This window comes from Heterocephalus glaber, unplaced genomic scaffold (assembly GCF_053883595.1).
Source record: "Heterocephalus glaber isolate CG9 unplaced genomic scaffold, H.glaber_assembly_v1.0 deba00001594, whole genome shotgun sequence".
NCBI lineage: Eukaryota > Metazoa > Chordata > Mammalia > Rodentia > Bathyergidae > Heterocephalus > Heterocephalus glaber.
In genome coordinates this window covers 16838040-16858145 of record NW_028258369.1, presented here as the reverse complement: position 1 = coordinate 16858145, position 20106 = coordinate 16838040, and the positions used below count along the sequence as shown (strand labels likewise).

At 41.0% G+C, this 20106-nt stretch overlaps 1 protein-coding gene across 11 annotated transcripts in view; it reads left to right on the top strand.

The window, feature by feature from the left end:
- Ofd1 (OFD1 centriole and centriolar satellite protein) overlaps positions 1–20106 on the top strand; it is a 40616-nt gene that overhangs the window by 15169 nt on the left and 5341 nt on the right. For 6 of the 11 annotated variants that reach the window (XR_002391285.2, XR_015444136.1, XM_013067887.3 and 3 more), the window contains 11 exons: positions 52–159; positions 2060–2196; positions 2525–2698; positions 5247–5353; positions 7018–7137; positions 9693–9766; positions 11218–11309; positions 12304–12493; positions 13435–13565; positions 14108–14219; positions 16094–16687. Coding sequence is in view for 6 of the 11 variants with exons in the window: in XM_013067887.3 (XP_012923341.2) it covers positions 52–159; positions 2060–2196; positions 2525–2698; positions 5247–5353; positions 7018–7137; positions 9693–9766; positions 11218–11309; positions 12304–12493; positions 13435–13565; positions 14108–14219; positions 16094–16687 (1839 nt within the window). In the remaining 5 variants the exon portion in view is untranslated. Of the gene's footprint in view, positions 1–51; positions 160–2059; positions 2197–2524; positions 2699–5246; positions 5354–7017; positions 7138–9692; positions 9767–11217; positions 11310–12303; positions 12494–13434; positions 13566–14107; positions 14220–16093; positions 16688–17123; positions 17251–18389; positions 18491–18983; positions 19099–20106 lie in introns of all 11 variants that reach the window. The other 5 variants (XR_015444134.1, XR_015444135.1, XM_087193721.1 and 2 more) reach the window with 3 other exon arrangements.

Sequence of the window (20106 nt, the reverse complement as noted above, 5' to 3'; positions counted from 1 at the left end):
AAGGGTTGAATCAAAGTTCTGAAACAAAACTATATACATTGTATTTTTTAGGTCTTCTTATGAATTTCTTAAAAGAATTGGCAGAATATCATCAAGCTAACAAGAACTGTGATGTGGAAACTCAGACAAGTTCAACATTTCCTAGCAAGGACTCTCTTGGTAATTAAAACTCTAGCTTTTTTCCTTAATTTCAGTTCTACTGGTTTCTTTTTGAATGAAGGAAATTGCCTCATTTATCATGGTTGTTTCTCTGACTAGAGAGAAGCAACCTGTGAGGGATAAGAACATTCATTTCTCATGGAACCATATTGCTGGTACTTGGAACCAGGAATTATTCTCCAGTGTTGTTCCTTATCCTTGTCAGGGCTGCACTGGCCAAATCATGCAGATGTCCCAAGGTCTGCATTCTTCCTGGCTTGCTGAGTTTAACTTCTCTCTCTCACTGTCTGTTTTTTGTGGTTTTTTTTTTTTGGTTCAGGGGATCGAACTTGGGACCTTGCGCTTGCTAGGCAGGCCCCGGAACCACTGAGCTAAATCTCCAGCCCTAACCTCTCTTAACTGAAACATTCTGCCTCGTGTCTTGGCAAACTTTATTTTACAGCCATTAAGGTAGAATATCGTAGACTGTTTGCTCTGTGAAGAGCTAGAAAAGTCCTTGGCCCATCACTTCACTTTATAGTGAGGAAATTGAGGTTCGGAGGAAGAGCAACTTGGAAACACCCAGTCTAGCTCAGAACTAATATTAGAGCCTGAGTTTTCTGGCCCATGAAGTAGAGTTGTTTTGTTTTGTTTTGTTTTTTAACTCTGCAGCATTTCTACAATACCATGCGTTTTATGCTCAGTCTGTTTAACTGATGTGGCTAATCCGCTTGTTGGCTTGTCCTTATTTTTAAATAATAATAGTGCCTTTAACTTGTAAGAAGAGAAGAGATTCATGATTTTTGAAAACTGTAATGTATGACTTGGCCTTTGAGTAAAGGTTTAATTACATTAGAAACATATTCCACATTTATTGTAAATCAGTGCTGTCCAATAATGCTAACCATATAAGTAATTTAAAATCTCTAGAAGCTACACCAAAAAGTAAAAAAGAGACAGGTGTTCTTTTTAATAATGTTTTATTTAACCCAACATATCTAAAATATTTCAACATGTACTCAGTATAAAAATATTAATGACATACTTCATTTAATTTTTGTCCTAAGGAAATTTGGTGTGATTTTTTTCACTTAGCACCTCTCAGTTTGGATTGTTCACTTTTCAAGTCCTCAGAGGCCACATGAGTCTAGAAAGTCTTGTATTGGACTGCACAGGTATAGAGCATTTGGAAAATACAGAAAAGTAGCTGGAAACATATGTCTAAAGTGACCCCTACAGGTGACAAAGTGTTGCTGTGTTAGTCTGCTGTTGCCAGCCTCCGTGCCCTGTGCATACTTCTCTTGGTAGTGTTGGTGCCCTACGTGGTTGGGATTGTACTCTCGAGTCAGGTTTTGCACTCTGCTCTGTGGCTGATTCTGGCCCACAGTTGGTTGGAGGGGCACAGGCCTCCTGGAAAGAGTGCTGGCTTGAGTGTCAACAGGCTTCCCTTTAGTCAAACTTGTACTGTAGTTTCTTTATCCTCTGGAAGTCATTTTGTTCCTTATCTAGAAATGGAGGGCTTAAGATAGCTGATCTTTGATTCTTTTAAAATCATTGTTTGGAATCTGGATGTCAAGTTTAAAGAGCTGTATGCCTTGGCACTTAGAGACCGGGAAGAGAATACAGTCATTTCTGATTTCAGCAGTACTCTTTGATTCCCCCAACAACATTTCATTAAGAACATTTTTAAACATACAGAACAGTTCTTACAGTGAATACTTTCATGCCTGAGATAACCAAGAAATTCATATTACATTGGCTTCATCCTTTATCTGTCTGTTCATTAATCCATCTCAATTGGTCTATTTCAAAGTAAATGGCAGATATCCCTACAGTTTTCTCCAAGCATACCCTTTGCTTTTGGCCTCTTACAGACCTGACCAGGTTTATGTATCCTAATTTGATGTGTTATTTTTAATAGCAGAGAAATTTCAGCTTATCGATGACCAATTTGCAGATGCTTATCCTCAGCGTCCAAAGCTAGAGTCTTTAGAAGTAAAGTTAAATGAATACAAGAGTGAACTAGAACAACAGCTTCAAGCAGAAATGTGTCAAAAGGTAAGCTATATCTCTTGTTGATGTTTACAAGAGTGATGCTTTTGCTTCTCTTCTAATACAGTGTCTTGATCTTAGGTTTATGGGAAAACATGTGAGACCTTTCTTAAAGAATGAGATACTGTACTGTTACATGTTATTTTAATTTCCAGTTGATGTCATTTATTCTTGCCTTTTGGCTGAATCCTAGAGGTACAGTGAATGGAATAAAACTAAAGATGAATTAAACTAAATATGATATATTTAGACAGACCATTCACATTAAACCTAACCATGAAGAGAGAATTTGTTCCTGTTTCTTTACTATAGTAACCATACTTTCAATTTTCAGTTGAAGTATTTTAAAGAAACTGAAATAGCAAAAATTAAAATGGAAGAGAAAAGAAAGTATGAGAAGGAATTAGCAGAGTTCCGGCACGAGTTTGAGAGAACTTACAAAGCAAAAACTGAAGCCCTCATTTCTCAAGAAAAGAATACCCTTGAAAGAATTCAAAAGCATTGGGAGGTAATATTTGCAAAGAATTTAATGGGTGTCTCATTCCTGTAGCTGTTGGTATAGGCCCGGGATTTATCTCAGTGGTTCTGGCACCTGCCTCGTAAGCGCAAGGTCCCGAGTTCGATCCCTGGTACCAAAAGAAATATATATATATACGTATATATATATCAAATGTAGCTGTTGGTAGATTGGTGCAGGATCCAGGCAAAGGGAGGGACACTTGATGAAACAGGGCCCTGGAGGAGCAGTCTGGGTGGGGCCTGGATGTAGGTAGAAGGATGGGCCTGGATAAGGCTATGAGACCTCCTCTGAGATGGCGGGATGGAGAGAACGTGGGGTGAACGTCCACAGTGAGATTAGAGACACACACTGAATGAACACCATCTTCTCCGGTACTTGGTGGGCTCAGTGGAGGTATGGGGAGAGCCTCAGAGTGTAGAGCTGTTGCTGTGGGCAAGGGGCGAACAGTTCATTCCTGTAGAGAGGACTGGTTGGCAGAGACCACCAGCTGAGCCTGGAGGCTGGAAGTGAGAGATCGAACCACATGCTTGGAGGCAAGTTATCTCAGCTCATAGTAGTCTATGAGCCCTGTATCTTTCTGTCCTTTCAGCAAGGTGGAAAGGTAGAGGTGTTTGGGGAGCAGAACTTTGCAGAGCTTGATATCCTTGACTGAAGAAAGGCAGCTATTGAATTGAAGACCTTGGTGCTCTGCTAGGTGGTGAAGGGAGGGCTGGAAGCAGAGGAGAAGGTGGGCTCCTGACCTGAGAGGAAAGGGTTAAGGGATGGCCATGGGGTCTTGAAGTGATCAAGGAGTAGTCCCAGAGAGACTAGCAGTTGGAAGAGTAAGGATAGGCCAAGCGTTCAGAGTCTCGGGGTGAGGCTTCAGGTACAGAATGGAAACAGTGCAGGAGCAGTCACTGGGGGAAGCTGCAGAAAGGAGCAAAGGTGAGGGTCCCTGGAGTAGTGGAGTCCAGGGCCAGGAGGGTAGTCCACACAGCCTTTCGGTCTCATCACCGGGGAGTGACTGCACAGGCAGTGGAGAGGCTGAGAAGTGGCAGGAAGCCTGTGTCTGGCTCTGCAGCACTGTTTCCTCTGTGTGCCCAGAGCTGCTGTTGTCGGGGGATGTGAAAGTCGGAGACCTCCCCTAGTATCCATTCGTGCCTAAGGCTTCTCAAGACCTCCGTATTTCACGGCAAATGGATCCCCTCTATAGTTCAGCTCTAGAAGTAAAAGTTGGATGCACAGATCTTTGAGATAACTGGATTGTGTATAGACCAGCAACTTCATTTCTGCGATGGGTGACTGACTAAATCCCCATTTACTTAACATTTTCTGAAGGCATTGAAGAGGATTGGCATCCTCATCAGAAGCAACATGCCTCTGTTCCTTCACCTGGAATGCCCATCTACTCCTCTTTCCCCCTGAAAACACCATACTGGCCTTCAGGGATTCAGCTTGCATGTCACCTCAGGAGTGTGTTCCCTGACTCCCACTGAGTGATTCACTCTTGTTCCTGTGAGCAGTCTTTATGTACTTGCTTATGAAATCCTTATATCTTAGTGCACTTATTTGTTTTTCTCTTCCTGACCAAATGGTGAGCCTGAAAAGTGGGAATTATATCTGGGTACCTTTTTATATCCAGCTCCCAGAATGTTGCATGACATGTGATAAGTAGCTAATAATTCCTTGCTCAGTAAACTCCTAAGTAGCAGGATGGCCTCTTCATTCAGGGGTTCATATGAGCTTGCTCGTGCTGAACCAGAATGACCTATGAACTGAAACATCCATCTACTACCATCACCATGAAATCATCATGGAGATTCTGTTCTTTTGGAGTTTAATTGCTGAATACACATTTTAATTTTTTTCTTGCTGATGAACTTATCGAAATTTTAAGTAAGACAGAGATGTTGAAGAACTAAATAGATGGGATGTTAGGATTGTAAGGTAATACAGTTAATAGACATTGGGGGAATAATTTTTCTTGCAAGTAAGTAAATTTTTATGCAACTAAAACAGACCAAAAGCATGTCTCGAATTGAAATCTCTTGAAGATGAAAGTGTTACCCTAAATGTCTGTACTTTCATTGTTTTTTGAAATTTAGGGCCGGGGATTTAGCTCAGTGGTTTCGCCGTCTGCTGTGCAAGCGCAAGGACCAGAGTTCGATCCCTGGTACCAAAAAAAAAAAAAGAATGTCACACATTTCAAAAGCACGTCCTCACAACATGTTATTTATAAGGGTTATGTTATAGTCACAATATTTGTATAAAGAAAATCTTTTGGGCCAGGGATTTAGCTCAGTGGTTTTGCCGCGTATTGTGCAATCGCAAGGACCTGAGTTCGATCCCCGGTACCAAAAAAAAGAAAGAGAATGAACACAGTTTGGGGCTAGGGATTTATCTCAGTGGTGCCACTGCCTGTCTCACAAGAGCAAGGTCCCGAGTTCGATCCCCAGTACCAAAAAAAAAAATTAATGTGAAATTTAGGAAGCAACGAATGAGTTCCAATCTGTTTTATTTTCTTTTGCTTGCTAAAAGTCAATGCTCTCCTATACAGACTGAAACAAACGAAATCTATACTCAAAGGCAGCTTCTACTAAAAGATATAGATTTGCTAAGAGGCAGAGAAGCAGACCTGAAGCAAAGAGTTGAAGCTTTTGAACTGTAAGTAATGCATGTTTGTTTTGAATACTCAGAATGAGGTGAAAAAGATTTGCTAAATATATGTCTAAATATCCTAATGTCAGTTGCCAAATAAAATTCTTGGTTGTAAAGCTGATATCACTTAGCTTTAGAAAGGTACAAGTGAAGAGAAACAAAGACTAGGATTTTGCTTGTGAAATATTAGAAATTAAGATGAAAACCAAAATGAAACATCATCATTAGGCATAGTAAGACCAGACAAATAATTGAGAGAAGCTTGAACAAATCATCTATTTTGCAGTTACCCTCAGTCATTCAGATCCAATAGTTTCACGTACACAACTGAATTCCACATACTCAGGCTTGCCCCATTTACACCTGCTGTATGCTCTAAGAATGAAGTGTGGTGCTCTGACTTATCTTGTGATGAGTGAAAGTATTTCTCGTAGTGTGTACCGCTCACTTTTTCTAAGTGTTCACAGTATTTCATCCTTCAAATCTTAGCTGGGATTGATAGCAAGCTAACCCATCTATAGTTTGTGTGATAAGCCTTCTTTCCCATTTGAAATCTGCTATTAACACTCATAGATACTCTAGGAACCTTAGTACGTTAAAGAAATGCTCTGTCTTCATTGTTTTCTCACTTCTGTAGGTTCAATTCATTTGATTTTTCCCTGTGTCTGCCTTACTGTCTTTTTGACAGTACGAAGAAGCAAATTGATCAAGAGAGAGGAGTAAACTTTGGGCAGAGAGAATTCATAGCTATATAGTCACTTCTTTACTTCCACTTCCTCCGCCGCTCTTGCCTCCTGAGCCTAAGTGAAATAAATGTGCCTTTCCAGATTAGCCAGTAGAGGGAGCTTTGACTCTCTTTCGGGACTGCAGAGTTCCGTAGTTCATCTCAGGATGGGTTCATCTAAGCAGCACCTGTGAATCCACCCTCTGCTTGAGAATTGGCTTTACTGTTGATCTGATAGGAATAGATAGATCTTTTGCAAATGGGAAGGGGACCAAGAGATGGAGGGAAGGGGAGGGGGAAAGGCAATAAAAGAATTAAGATATGTTGGTTCAAGGACCAACTTCCCATGGTGAGTGTAATTATGTACTGCAAACATGGACTGATAAAAATGTAAACAATTTTCCAAACCTACGAAGACATGTTGAGTACCTATATAGGAAGGAGATGACTCTGGCATCTGAAAGCCCTGATCAGTCTTCTAACTTTTGCTCTCTCTTTTGATACTTTATATCTATATTCAATCAATAGATCATTAAATAATAAAAACAAACCTTCCACCCTTATTATCAATGTACTGATGGCTTAGATCCGCCAGTTAGAATCATTACTATAGAGGAGACAAGCACATAAGGACCCTAACTTTTGTGACTTTGTAACTAATAATACCATTTTTGCACCCTTAAATTGATTAAAGTGAGAAATCACTTTGGTCTTAAGTCTTTCCTGCTACTGTCCAGCTCCCTCCGTTATGTTAGATACACTGTAACTAGGTCGGTTTGTAAAATAGAGGGAAGACTTCTGGCTCTTTCTTTTTACTTTCCAGTAGGTGATGGTCACAAAACGGTATTAGTCTGTTGAACCATGAAAATGTCTTATTTTTTTTCCCTTCAGTTCCTTACCTCAGATAGTATAGTTTATTTGCTTTGTATATTTTTGTTAATTTCAGGTCCCAAAAGCTCCAAGAAGAAAAAAATAAAAGTGTGGAAGAGGCACTTAGGAGAAGGGAGCAGAATATAAAGAGTATTGAGGAAACCTACGACCAAAAGCTCAAGAATGAACTTCTAATGTAATTGTTTGACTTTTTAAAAAAATGTTTTTGTATGTGATTGCAATAAATGACAATTGCATTCATTGTGGGAAGTTGGTACATGTACATATCTTAATTCTTTTTACGTCCCCTTGCCCTCCCTCCCCTCCATCTCTTGATCCGCTAAGGAAGTAATATGTTTGAGTTAAGTTGGTGGAAATCTGACAAAAACTATTCGAGTAGATAACACTGACACTTTTTTTTTTTACTTTTATTTCCATTTATTTTATGCCTAATTTATTCCCATGCCATAAGTTTTTGTTTCTTCAGTTTCTTCTGGGATATCTGTTTCTTCTGTGCAACTTCCTCCTCTGGTTTAGGAACAATTTGTTCCTTTTTAGTAAGGATCATCTCAGTGTGGCAGGGGGAGCTCATGTATAGGTTAATCCGGCCATGAGCTCTGTAAGTACGGCAGCGCATCTTGGGTGCTTTGTTCACCTGGATATGTTCAATGACCAGAGAATCGACATCTAAACCCTTAAGCTCAGCATTACTCTCTGCATTTTTAAACATGTGCAGCAAAAACTCAGCACTCTTTTTAGGCCACCAGCCCTGTGTCCAGCCCCACTGTTTTTCCTGGGCACACCTACCAACTCCACCAACTCCACCATTGTAACGCCTCAATGGCACACATTGTTTCTTTTTTTTTTGGTACCTGGGATTGAATTTAGGTCCTTGTGCTTGCGCAGCAGGCAGCAAAACCACTGAGCTAAATCCCCAGCCCACACACTGTTTCTTTAATGTGACATCCTTCAGATACTTGGTGGCCTTTTGGATATGCATACCCTTGATGGCCTGGGCAGTTTCACGGGTGTTCTTAAAGTGAACATGAAGATTTGAGCCTCTTGATTTACATGATTTTGTGGGGTTTTCTGGGTCAAGAGAGCATAGAACCATTTTCACAGGTCACCTTTGGCCGCTTATAGGAAGAGCGATAACACTGACACTTTATGGCAAAATTTAGTGTTTGAAAAAAATGCCTATTTGATAGTCCTTTCCCATGAGTATTTTGGGTTAGGATAGTTGTAAAACATATGGTGTGGAGAATTGCATCTTTCACTCTTTCTCATAGCATCCCCACAGTTACTGAGAGCCTGTGATTTGCTTTACTTTTGAGGACACCTTATGACTCACTCAGCTTGGATACCTCATGAGCGGTAGAATTGGAATTATAGTCATTTCTAGGTATCTTTTCCTCTCCTCCACTCAGGCTGCCACTAAGATGGTGATGTCTTAACAATTTATAAATTATTCTTTCTTAGAGGTTATAGTATTTGTCCATGAACGTGTGCTTTCTATTCAGGATTCAGCAAAGCCAAAATCAGAAGAAATAAACTAAAATTAACTATATGAAGCAAAAGTGATATAATGGAAAGGAAAATATGGACAGCTATAGTTACTTTGGCTTTTTGATAGTCTGAGTTTTGTGTACCAGGGGAATAGTATCTCACTGCAAGGACATTACACCCATATGGTAGCTTTTCTTGGTGGCAGTGTTGCTTATAGCAGTAAATAATTGCCCAGTTAATATTGGTTAAACAAATGTGTAATGAAGAGATGGCTCAACTCAGCTGCCCCAGGCATTTCATTGCCATTGGTCTTTCTACTCCCTTGCCTATAACTTGTCATTGATTATCCATTCTGTAGTACTTCAGAAGACTTTTTGAGATTATTCCTTAAGTGAATTGTATTAAAAAAGAAAACAGCTTTCTATCAGTTTTGAAATGATACATTTTCTCCACATATTTTATGTCCACTCTTTTACTAAGGTAGTAAACACCAAAGTACCTGTAGATGCTAAATCCTTAGGAATGAATGAGTAAAAGTGTGTATGTTTGTTTTATGTAGTCCTGAAGTCAGTGAGTTGTTTGATATCATTTTGACCTTCCATGGCCTGGGAGACCTTTTATGACTTGGCAAGCGTGAGAACTTGGACAGTACTCACTGCCCAAGAGCTTGTCTTTCCTTTCTCCCATCCCCAACCCAGGAGAGAGACTAGTCATAACTAGTGAAGATAAGTAAAACTCCATGAAAATATGCCTTTTGGTGTGACTGAGCAGGACAGAATGCTGTTAGTGGCTGGCAGTCAACACCGTGCTTAGGCTCTAAGGGCAAAAGTTGTTCTGGCTGGGGGTGGGGTGGTGGGGCCAGTGGATGGAAAGCGACTGCCTTGTTTGTCTTGGGGATTTACGGTCTGTTGTGTACTGTGTTAAGGTTAACCTAGTTTCTGTGTTTGCTCTCTGTGCCAGTTGAGGCCAGCTGAAATGGAATTGCTTTTAGTAACCTCAAGGTAACGCCCTTCATTTTGTGCATTTGACTTCTGGGTCCCAATTTACAAGATCAAGGCAGGCAGAGAGTTTTCTCAGACATTTTATGTTGAGAATTCAGGTCCCTGGCCTTAGTACTGAGAAACTGAAGTTCACATTGTCATGTTCTGGCCTTCTGTTCTGTGTGCCATAGATAAACTTCTGCAGTGATAACAGTCCTTCCAGCAAGCTGACAAGGAACTCATTTTTAGTCATTTTGATTCTCAGGTATCAACTTGAACTGAAGGACGACTACATCGCTAGAACTAATAGCCTGATTGAAGATGAAAGGAAGAATAAAGGTGATCGAGGCTGGGGAGCCATATTTTTCAGTTCTGAAGTTACTTACAGTTTCCTAGGTTGGATCTATTCTGTATTCTAGAAAATACATAGCTTACACTTCATTTTTACTCTAGAGTAACATTTTTTATAATTTTAATTTCACAGAATTTTTAAAAATTGCCTTCAAAAGGAAACCTTCATGTTTAACATCTTGTATATTCACAAAGGCCGGTGATTTATTGTCAGTAATTTATCCAACTTCTTTTCATTATTTTTTGATAGATACATCTGTGATTATCCAGAAAGGGAGGGATAGCATGCCGCCTGCCTCAAAAGTGCAAGGTCCCAAGTTTGATCCCCAGTACCAAAAAAAAAGAAAATTGGGGTAGCAAATAATTGCTGTCTGGTAAATACTACTCTTAACTATGAGACACATTAGGTTTTTTTGTTTTGTTTTGTTGTTTCTTAGAGACAGTCTTACTGTACAGTTCAGGGTGGCCTTGAAATCACTATGTAGCTCAGGCTGGTCTCAAAATTGCACTGATCCTCCTGCCTCAGCCTCCTGAGTGCCGGGATCACAGGCATGCACCACCACCCTTGGCAAGACTTTAATTTTTACTTATGGGAAATTACATTTTAACTTCTTTGTCCTCTGTGACTGAGTTTCTTTTGCTTCTAATACATTTTTATGCTTTGTGGTATTTTTACTTGACATATAAGCTCCTAAGCTCTCGTATACATTGTTTTCTTTTGTTTTTTGTGGTACTGGGAATCAAACTCAGGACTGTGCACTTGTGAGGCAGGCGCAGTGTCACTGAGCTAAATCCCCGGCCCAGCTCTCATACACATTGACCTGAGACTGTGAAAGTTGAGTAATTTTTCAGTCTTCAGATAGTTTACATTTCATCATTTCTCAGCCTTTTGGCTAAGTTCAAGTACAGAAATTTTACATTTCAATGTAATTGAAAATTACCTATAACAAGTTGAACTTTTGGTGGAAATTGAAGACAGATGCTTGGAGTAAATCAGAACTGAGTACTTCATATTCCCAGTGTAGCAGCTCCTTTACTACTGTCTTACAGAGACCAATATTCCTTTTGTGGATTAGTACCATCACGTATTTAGCAAATTATCATTTGATGACAGCTCCACATAGACTTGTGTTAGAGGGAGTGAAAACTACAAAATCCTAAAATCCTTTTCTGGGAGGAATTGAGACTCAGCATAGGGCTGTGGGCTGTAACTGGTTCAAGTGTAGCAGGAAGAGCTTCACCACACATTTGACAGCACTAACTTCACATCTCCATTGGATTTATTAGGTTTTTGTCTTACTTGCCTGCTAAATATTTGGGTCCTACATCTGCTATTTTAGATTATGAAATAATGATCATTAGGTCTGGCATACTGGCCAGAAATTATTAAATTTGCATTCACTTGGAGAACATTTTAATTGGTGGGTTCTTTGTTTCAGAAAAAGCTATTCATTTGCAAGAGGAGCTCACAGCTGTTAATTCAAAGAAGGAAGAACTCAATCAGTCTGCAAATCGTATGAAAGAACTTGAGGTAATTGTTAAACCTGTTTTTTTTAAATAGAGTTTAAGCAATGCATAAAACTGTAGTTTTATTTAGTTAAGCACAGTTTATCTGAAGTCATCCTTTTGATATGTTTGAACTGACTATTCTATGACTAAGAAGTTGATGGTCAAAGTTAATTTAGTAGTTCTTAACTTTGGTGGAGGAAGAGCTTTGGGCCCTAGAGTCCTGTCTCTCCCTTACTGCTTGTGTGCTTCTAGGTGAGTTCTGTGAGCTCAGATTTCTGATCTTGGGATATTTCCAGCTGCCATACAGTTATTAAGAGAAGTGAGCAAGCAGATGGGCAGTGAATCCAAGCTTCTGCCTCAGCCTCTTCTGTACCCTAAACAGCAGGGAAAACCTGGTATTGTCACATTGCTATCTTACAAATTAAAACAAAATGAGACACACTGTTACTAGTTCTGTTCCTAAGTGTGCTTGCTTTCTGAAGAATAAGTACTGAAGATATGTATCTGTAAGTAAAATTTACATTTTCCAATTTTAGTATATGTGCTGCCAAAGCGAGCATGAAAATTGACATTTTCAATCATGATGACTTATTTGAGAACTTTGTAGGCTTCTGTATCCAAATATGAGATATATTATACTAAGAAAAAGAAAGCACTTCACAGCAGGCTAGGGATTATGTCTATCTCACCTTCTGCTGTTTTAAAAAATGTATTGCTACAATGTGTGATTGTTACGGGGTTGTGCTTGCGTTTGGAAAACGGAGAGATTACTTTCATCAGAAGTACTCACTGCATAGGACAGGAGTCCACAGATGCAGGTTATGAGCATCCCCTGCCACTTCCAGCACAGATGACTTGCTTACTGTACGGCAGTTAGGGCCTGTGGTTGCAAAGAACCCGACCTCTGTCCAGTGACCGTCAGGAAGTTCCTGTTCAACTTAAAGCAGCCGCCCAGCTTTTATGTCTGCAGTACTGTCATGTCGTGATTCACATGGAAGTTTTCCTCTCACTTTCAGCTCAAGTTAGAGTCCATCAAAGCACAGCTTGTGACAACAACGAAACAGAACCACTTGCTGAATGAAAGGGTTAAAGAGATGAGTGATTATTCACAACTGAAGAAAGAGAAACTGGAGCTTCAGGCACAAAATAAATTACTTAAACAACAACTGGAAAACAGTAGAAGTGAAAACTTGCATCTCCTAAACCGTATGTCTTCTTTTCTTCTAATGTGAATGTTTCCTTAACTCATGTTAAGCTACTTGTGATTGAGGCTTAAGATTCTTGCACTGGAATTGTTTGTTTTGCGTAATTAACAGTATCACCAGAAGAAGAAGGCCCACTTTCAAGCTGTGGGGCTCTGTGGGAAGTATCAGGGCTCACCTCGCCCTTAGACCCCTGCTGGGGTTTGGCTAGTAAGAACTCCAGCAAGCACTTGGAGGGAGGCAGGGAGAGGAGGTTGAGATGGCTATTATCTCATTGTCACCCCACCTCCATGTCCAGCAGCCCTGGACCACTGTACCTCTCAGGCAGCTGACGCCACAGAACCTGCTAGTGGCCCATCACCAGCGCTCTACACCATGCCCAATCAGTCTCCCCACTTCTGCGAATGTCTCCCCCCCTTCACCTGCCAAGCCCAAGGGGTGCTAACAGCCTGGCTTCATTTCTTGTCCGGGAAACTATATGATCCTTTGTAGTTAGCCTGCATATGGTACCCTTTATTAAAGGGTCTCAAGTGACCCAAACTGAGCGCACCACCCACTTTCTCTCTGCCTGTCACCGTCACTGCTCAGATCGGATGAGACCTCAGGGAAGTCATCCACAGGTAGATGACAAGAGAGCTTCTTCTAGGCCTTCTGTGTGTGGGAGAGGAAAGAGGCAGGCTTTGAGGTAATTTGAGGATTTGAAAGAGTTCTTTTACTTGGAGTAGGACTCCAAGAGTAGCAAGGAGTGCATTAATATGCATTAAATTCTTCTGAAACTTGTGAATCAGGATTGCTTTTAATCTAATTAGTAGAATTGATAGAATATTAATTCCAGGAGTACAAAGAAAGGAAACTGTTAAACTCTCTTTAGCTGCTTTCGTTAAATAATATAACCAAACTTACCTAAGGTTGCTAATAACCAGTATTTTTCTTATGCCTTCTTAGGCATGGCCCAGCCAGCTCCTGAACTTCTAGTTTTTCAGAAAGCATTAAAGAAAGCAGAAGATACTATCGCATTTGAGCATAGGGAGTTTGAAACTCAAAGGCAAGTTCTGCAAAAACAACTCCAAAGTGAAGTGAGTATTGCTCTGTACTCACACTTGTATTATGCCAGGTCACCTGCAGCTGTGTAAACTTGGCGCAAGTCACACCAGCACAAATCATGTCTATTTTAACATCAAAAATGACTCCCCTAAATATGCTAAAAGTTCCTTGCTCATCTGAGAAAATTCTCTAGTGATTATTTTACTTTATATTCATGATAGTATTCAAATTGAAAGAAAAGCAAACTCATCTAAACATACAATTTTGTGAGTGCCTGATAGTACCCATGTTAGTCTCTGTTTCTCCTTCTGAGACCTACAAATATTCACTGTCTCTTTCTAATTTCTGCCTGCATGCCCCAAAGTAGCTGTTTGATATGAATGAAAAAGGTAGTGAAAAATTTGTCTGTGTGTTCTGTTTGTATTTTTTAAATAGAGATCCATTGATCACTGGTGTAAATCTTCTCAGAATTGGCAAGACAGAAAAAGAGGATAAGCCCAAGACTTTTTCACCTTTTGAAGCAAGCTATGATTTGTTTTACATTGGTTTGTTTTTCTTTTCTGCATCTTTTCAGATTGAACATTCTACACAGCTAAAGGCCAAGCTATTAGATTATGATTCTTCTGTAAAGAGGTTAACTATTCAGGTTGCTGATTTAAAATTGCAACTGAAACAAACTCAGACAGGTGAGAGACATTTTTAACCCATAAATACCTGTGTGTGTAAAGCTTCTGACACTTGTGGAAATATAATGACTGTAATCTATTGGCCACTTAGTAACGCTTGTATTAGGAGGAAAGCCATAGACAGACTTCATCCTAGAAGTAAAACTTCCTTTCTATGTCAAGAACGCCAGCTGGTCATCAGCTACATAAATTGCCTGTACAGGTGTCCCAAATAGGAAGGGTGTGGTGGTGATACAAGTTCTCCAATTCATCCTAGCTTTTTCCTTTTTCTTTTATTACCCTGATGACTAGACAAGGGCTATACAGTAGTTTTTCATATTCCTTAACAGACAGATATATAAGTATATGACAGAAGCAGGTGGCTTAGCAAAAAGAACATTGCTGTCCAAGTCAAAGAGCTGTTTTTTATTCTTTTTTTTTTTTGGTACCGGGGATCGAACTCGCGACCTTACGCTTGTGAGGCAGGCAGTGGCACCACTGAGCTAAATCCCCAGCCCTGTTTTTTTGTTTCTTTGGGTTTGTTGTTTGTTTGTTTGTTTGTTTGTTTGGAGACAAGGTCTTGCTATATAGTTCAGGCCGGCCTTGAACTCACTGTGATCCTCCTAGCTCAACCTCCTGAGTCCTGGGGTTATAGGTATGTGTTATCACACCCGGCCAAGAGAACTATTTTTATTTGTACTGCAATTTTGTTTTGCCTTGGGTACAGTACTTTAACTTCCCTGGGGCTCCATTTTCTCACTCGAAATGAGTATCGCAATACCTACTGGGTCATAGTGAGCAGAGATGGATGGGTCCCAGTCTCGCTCCTGAACCATAAAAGGAAAAAGTTATTGCTGTTGTTTCATCACACAGTGAAGATGGATGCATATCTGCCCCTTCCTGCTTCATAAGAAGTGTGTGGAAACTTAGATACTTTGTTCTTCAGTTGCTTTCAAACCCAAGCATGTACACATGACCATTTCTGGATTTGCACACATCCTGGAACTGAGCCTGCTTTGGTTCCCACTTGTACTTTCTCTTCCTCGGCCCCTTGTTCCTTTGACTTGCAGTAGTTTTATTTTCTCTCCTCATTTCTAATTTTCCCTATTCCTCGTTTTCTCTCTGCTGTCCTGATTGCCAAACTGTCCACAGCTGAAATCAGCTCTCTCCTATCATGACAACAAGTCTGTGAGGACAGAACTCTTCGGCTTCTGCTTTTGTTGTGTAGCAGCATGACGGGCAGCGCAGGTGGGGAGCTGACTGAGCACTGCCTTTGCAGGGGAGATCCCAGCAGCTGTAGGACCCACTAGCCAGGTGGCCCTGATTTAGTACACCACTGTCCCCATCTGTAAAATGGGAGCAATAAGAGAGTCCTGGCCTCAGTGTTGCTGTGAATGCAAGTCCTCTTTCCCTTATCGGAAACATGGCCCTACACTGTGGACTTCCCAACAGCCCTAGGAATCCCAGGGCTGCATCCTGTAGTGAAGGAAACCCATTCATTAATCACTTTGTAGTCAATGTATGAATAGTCATGCTGGTTGGGATAATCAGAGGTTATAAATGGGTTTATATCAGCTCAGGTCAAGCTTTTCAACCAGATGAGTCAAATCTGGTTAGATTTTGCCACCACTAAGTAAATGTTCACTTACAGCTTTTGGAATTTCAGAATCAGCCATATTGGATTGTGAAATTGTATCATGTATCATAAAGGAAGACAGGTCTGAAACTGCAGACAAGCAGGTCTCAGTAAATGTAAATAGTATTTATTGTGACTTCAGAACCTGTTTAATGTGCAAGTTTTTCCTCCTTTCATTTCAAAAAAACATTCTCAAGTTTTAAGTTTTATTCACCACCTTTTCTCCTTATTTGTCAAATTGTCTTTTTGTAACCTGCAGCTCTGGAGAATGAAGTGTACCGCAACCCCAAGCAATCTCTGAGCCATCGATGCATGAATAGCTTGCTGAATGGTCTGACAGTGCCTCACACCGGGGATGGAATCAGGGATGTCCTGAACAGTTCCCCTGAACAGGAGATTATGCCAAAGATCCCAGGTTACCCGAATGCAGGGAGGGAGGGCTGCTCCCCGGATTTGGACCTTGAGTTTGTAGCCAATACCAAGATCAAGGTGAGAGAGCTAAAGCAAGAGGGTGAACGCTTGGAAAGGGCTTTCAGAAGTTACCAACAAAGAGTCACTCACAACCCCACTAAAAGCCCACCCCCGGCAAAGAATCTGCCATCTATGCACTTGCTCGGAGCTTTCAAAAGCACCAGTTCCACTTCCCTGGGAAGATGCGTTTTCACAGAGGACAGAATTGTCTCTGAGCAGCCCCAGATGTGTACACCTAACAAGGAGAAGAATGACGCTGTCACAGAAGCCACCCCAGACAGCGTGACTTCACAGCCATTCGGAAGCACTTCCTCTCGACGCCTGTCCTCCACGCCACTTCCCAAAGCCAGAAGAAGCCTTGAGAATGAGCTGTATCTAGAAGGTGAGCCACTGTCTAGTGGGTTGTGGGACCCTGGTGGTGAGCAGACCACATGCTCATGGGACCTCTGACTTGAATGCAAGTGCATCTGGGGGCAACAGGAGGGGAGTACTCTGAAGTCTCCTGGCCAGCAGGGCATCACTCCGTGTCACACGGTTGCTCTAGAGTCAGTGGCCTAGAGACTGTCAAGGGCTCATGTTTGCTTAGCATGCAGAGGTGCTGAGGGGGCCCTGCGGCCTTGCTCATGCTGCTGGTTAGTGCTGCACATGTTAGTATTAGCTCTGGAGTTTAATTACCTCCCTGAATCGCAGACATCACGTTGGGCTATTGGAAAGGATAACAAAATGTATTTTAAAACTAATAAAGCTTTTTCAAAACATATTAGTGTCTTTTCTATGCAGTTCATAATATCCTTACTCTCGTTCCTGCTGTCCCTTAGGTCTGGGCAGGTCACACATTGTGTCCTCCAGTCCTTGTCCTGACAAAACACCCCAGCCATCACCTGCTGAGTCAAGGCACAGCCTCTCTGTCCATTCGTTCTCCGGCCCTCTGGAGCAGAAGGCCACATAAGTACCGTTTTCTGATTGGCTTCAGTTAGGTCTTGTCACCTGCTGTCTCAATCTTTACTCCTTTGTACTTTTTAGGCGTATTAAAGATCATGTGGCAGTATAGAATTTGCAGTCAGTATAAAATCATGTGTAATCTTTGAGAATCATCTGCATACCTGGGCAATGTGATATGATATTAATAAGCACCTTCATAGGCTTGTGAATAGGCTCGGATTTGGAGATAAACAAATGTATAAAATTTGTCAAAAGCAGATAAATTGGGCTTATTTTTATAGTTGAAACAATTTCATACATCATTAAGTCATTTTAAAAAATATTTTGGCATTTATATATAAACAGATAAGGTTTCAATTTGTATGTTATTGAAACAAATTCTAAAGTGATAGTGAGCTCTAGGGTATGGCTGTTGAAGCAGGAAGGAGTGGGTGTCTTAGAAACTAGGCCAGTGGGTCACTGGGGCTATGGTTTATAGGAAGGACTTGGGCCCATGCCTGGTCCCCGTGGCAAAAATTCTGACTCCTTACCTCTGGTCTTGAGCCTGGATACCCGAGGTTTACATAGTTCTGCACAGAGTTGAAAACTGTCATGTGCCTATCATGGTCCTAGGGCATTTAATTTCTTTATATATGTATATGTGCGCGCGCGCGCGCGCGCGCGCGTGTGTGTGTGTGTGTTTGTGTGTGTGTATGGTAAGCCAAAAGGTAAAACAAGACCCACACATACAACAGGTTCACGTACTTGGACATACACTTGGGCTTATGATATTGCATCCTCAGCCAGTTTGTGCTGATGGTGTGCAGAATTTATTTTTTTCAAAAATGTTGTGTGGTTATTTGAAAACTAAGCCCCTAGGAATAGAATCAAGAGTACAACCTCCTTTGCTGACAGAAGAGGTGTCTGCGCAGGGCTGAGGTGGAACGGGACTAGCTCAGTCAGCAAGTAGTGACTGCTGACACTGCACCTGCTGCCTGGCAACTGCTCAGTGCTGCTCAATGCACTGTGCCTTTCTCTATAAGCCAAAGAAAAACGAGTGTTCTAGATCCATTTTCTTGAGCCACAAAAGGATTTTTGTCACCCTCTGCTCTTGGGGTGTATCTTAAGACTTTATACTCAGAACTATTATTCTCCCAATGTAGTCTTTATCAGAGACAAACAGAAGTTGAAGACAGAAGTGAATTTTCAAATCTGGACAAGCCAGCTTTTAAAGATACTGAGGCATTTGAGCCATCTTTTACACGTAAGTTGAAATATAAGTACCAATTTTTATAGCTTAGTTATAGTGAAATACAGTATAGCCATTAGTATAAGCAAAGCTGTTACAAATTGGGACATTTCTGAACTTGATCTTAGCCAAAAGGCCGAGAAGCGATGGGACATTTCTGATAAGAGCACAAATAGAGTATATTTCCTCATTTTTCTAGACTTTTTTTTTTTTGGTACCAGGGATCGAACTCAGGACCTTGCATTTGCAAGGTAGGCACAGTACCACTGAGCTAAACCCCTGGCCCTTTCCTCATTTTTCTGTTGCAGAGATTTTCAGGGTTGTATCTGAGAACCCTTTATAAAAATGTCAGGATGACTCAATTTCACAGTTATAGCTAAACTCATAAATGAATCCCTGATTTACCAAATTTATGATTATCTTGGATTTAAAATAAGTAATTTTTCCTTTTCATGAAATATGAAGATGTTATTTACTTTAAACTACACTCATTCTGTTGATTGCTCAGATTTAGAAAACCCCATCCTCAGTGAAAGAATGGATGTGACAGAATCCTAAAATCAGAGCCCAGAAACTCCTGTCCTGGCTCTGGCCCTGTAGTGTCTCACCCTGTAGCCCACTTCGTAAGTATGAAATAAGGATGTAGGGTCCATCGTCTGAGGTTCTTTCTAGCTTAAGACATCTTTGTTCTAGGTGGTGCTGGGAATTGAACCTGGGGAACACTGAGCTACACCCTCAGCTCTTTTTCGGGGGCTGGGTACCGGGGATTGAACTCGGGATCTTGTGCTTTCGAGGCAGGTGCTGGAACCACTGAGCTAAATCCCTGGCCCTTTTTTTTTTTTTTTTTTTTTTTTTTGAGATAGGGTCTTGCTAAGTTCCCAGATGAGCTTAAAGCTGATGATCCTCCTGCCTCAGCCTCTTGAGTAGCTGGGATTAGATGCACAAGCCACTGTGCCTGGCTGAGAAATGTTTGAATACAATCATTTAGTCTTGTAAACTTCATTGTCAAATATCATTTATCATATTTTGGATAATTAGCTTGTAAATTTTATAAAGTCTTTTTAACCCACCAGTTAAAAGGAGTATGTTGAGCTGGGGATTTAGCTCAGTGGCACTGTGTCTCCCTTGCAAGTGCAAGGTCCTGAGTTCAATCTCTGGTATTAAAAAAAAAAGTGTGTTGAATCATTGATATTTAAATTGAATTCAAATGATTTATCAGCATGCCAAGTGAATTCTTCTGTTGTTGGATTGATTTTTCCTGGTGGGTAGCAGTCCAATTTTGTAAACAAATTTGGTCCATTAACACATTCATGACGGGCCATAATTTGTGTGTCTCACTGCCGGATGGCTCTGATTTGAACGTGTCACGTTCCCTCAGGCGTGAACCACCAGTGGTATGTGCGTGATTGTCCCAGGACATGTTAAAGTATAAAAACACTTTGACTGGGTTCCATCCCCAGCACCACAAAAACAAACAAAACTCAACCCTACCCCCAGCACTTTGAGAAGTCGGCAAGTGGTTGGGAAGCTCTTAACATCGTGCAAGAGATGGTACCTGGTGGCTTTAGTTGGGGTTCCTGTGCTTCACGATGAGACCTTCCACACACACATTGCCCTGTCTTCGCCTCTGT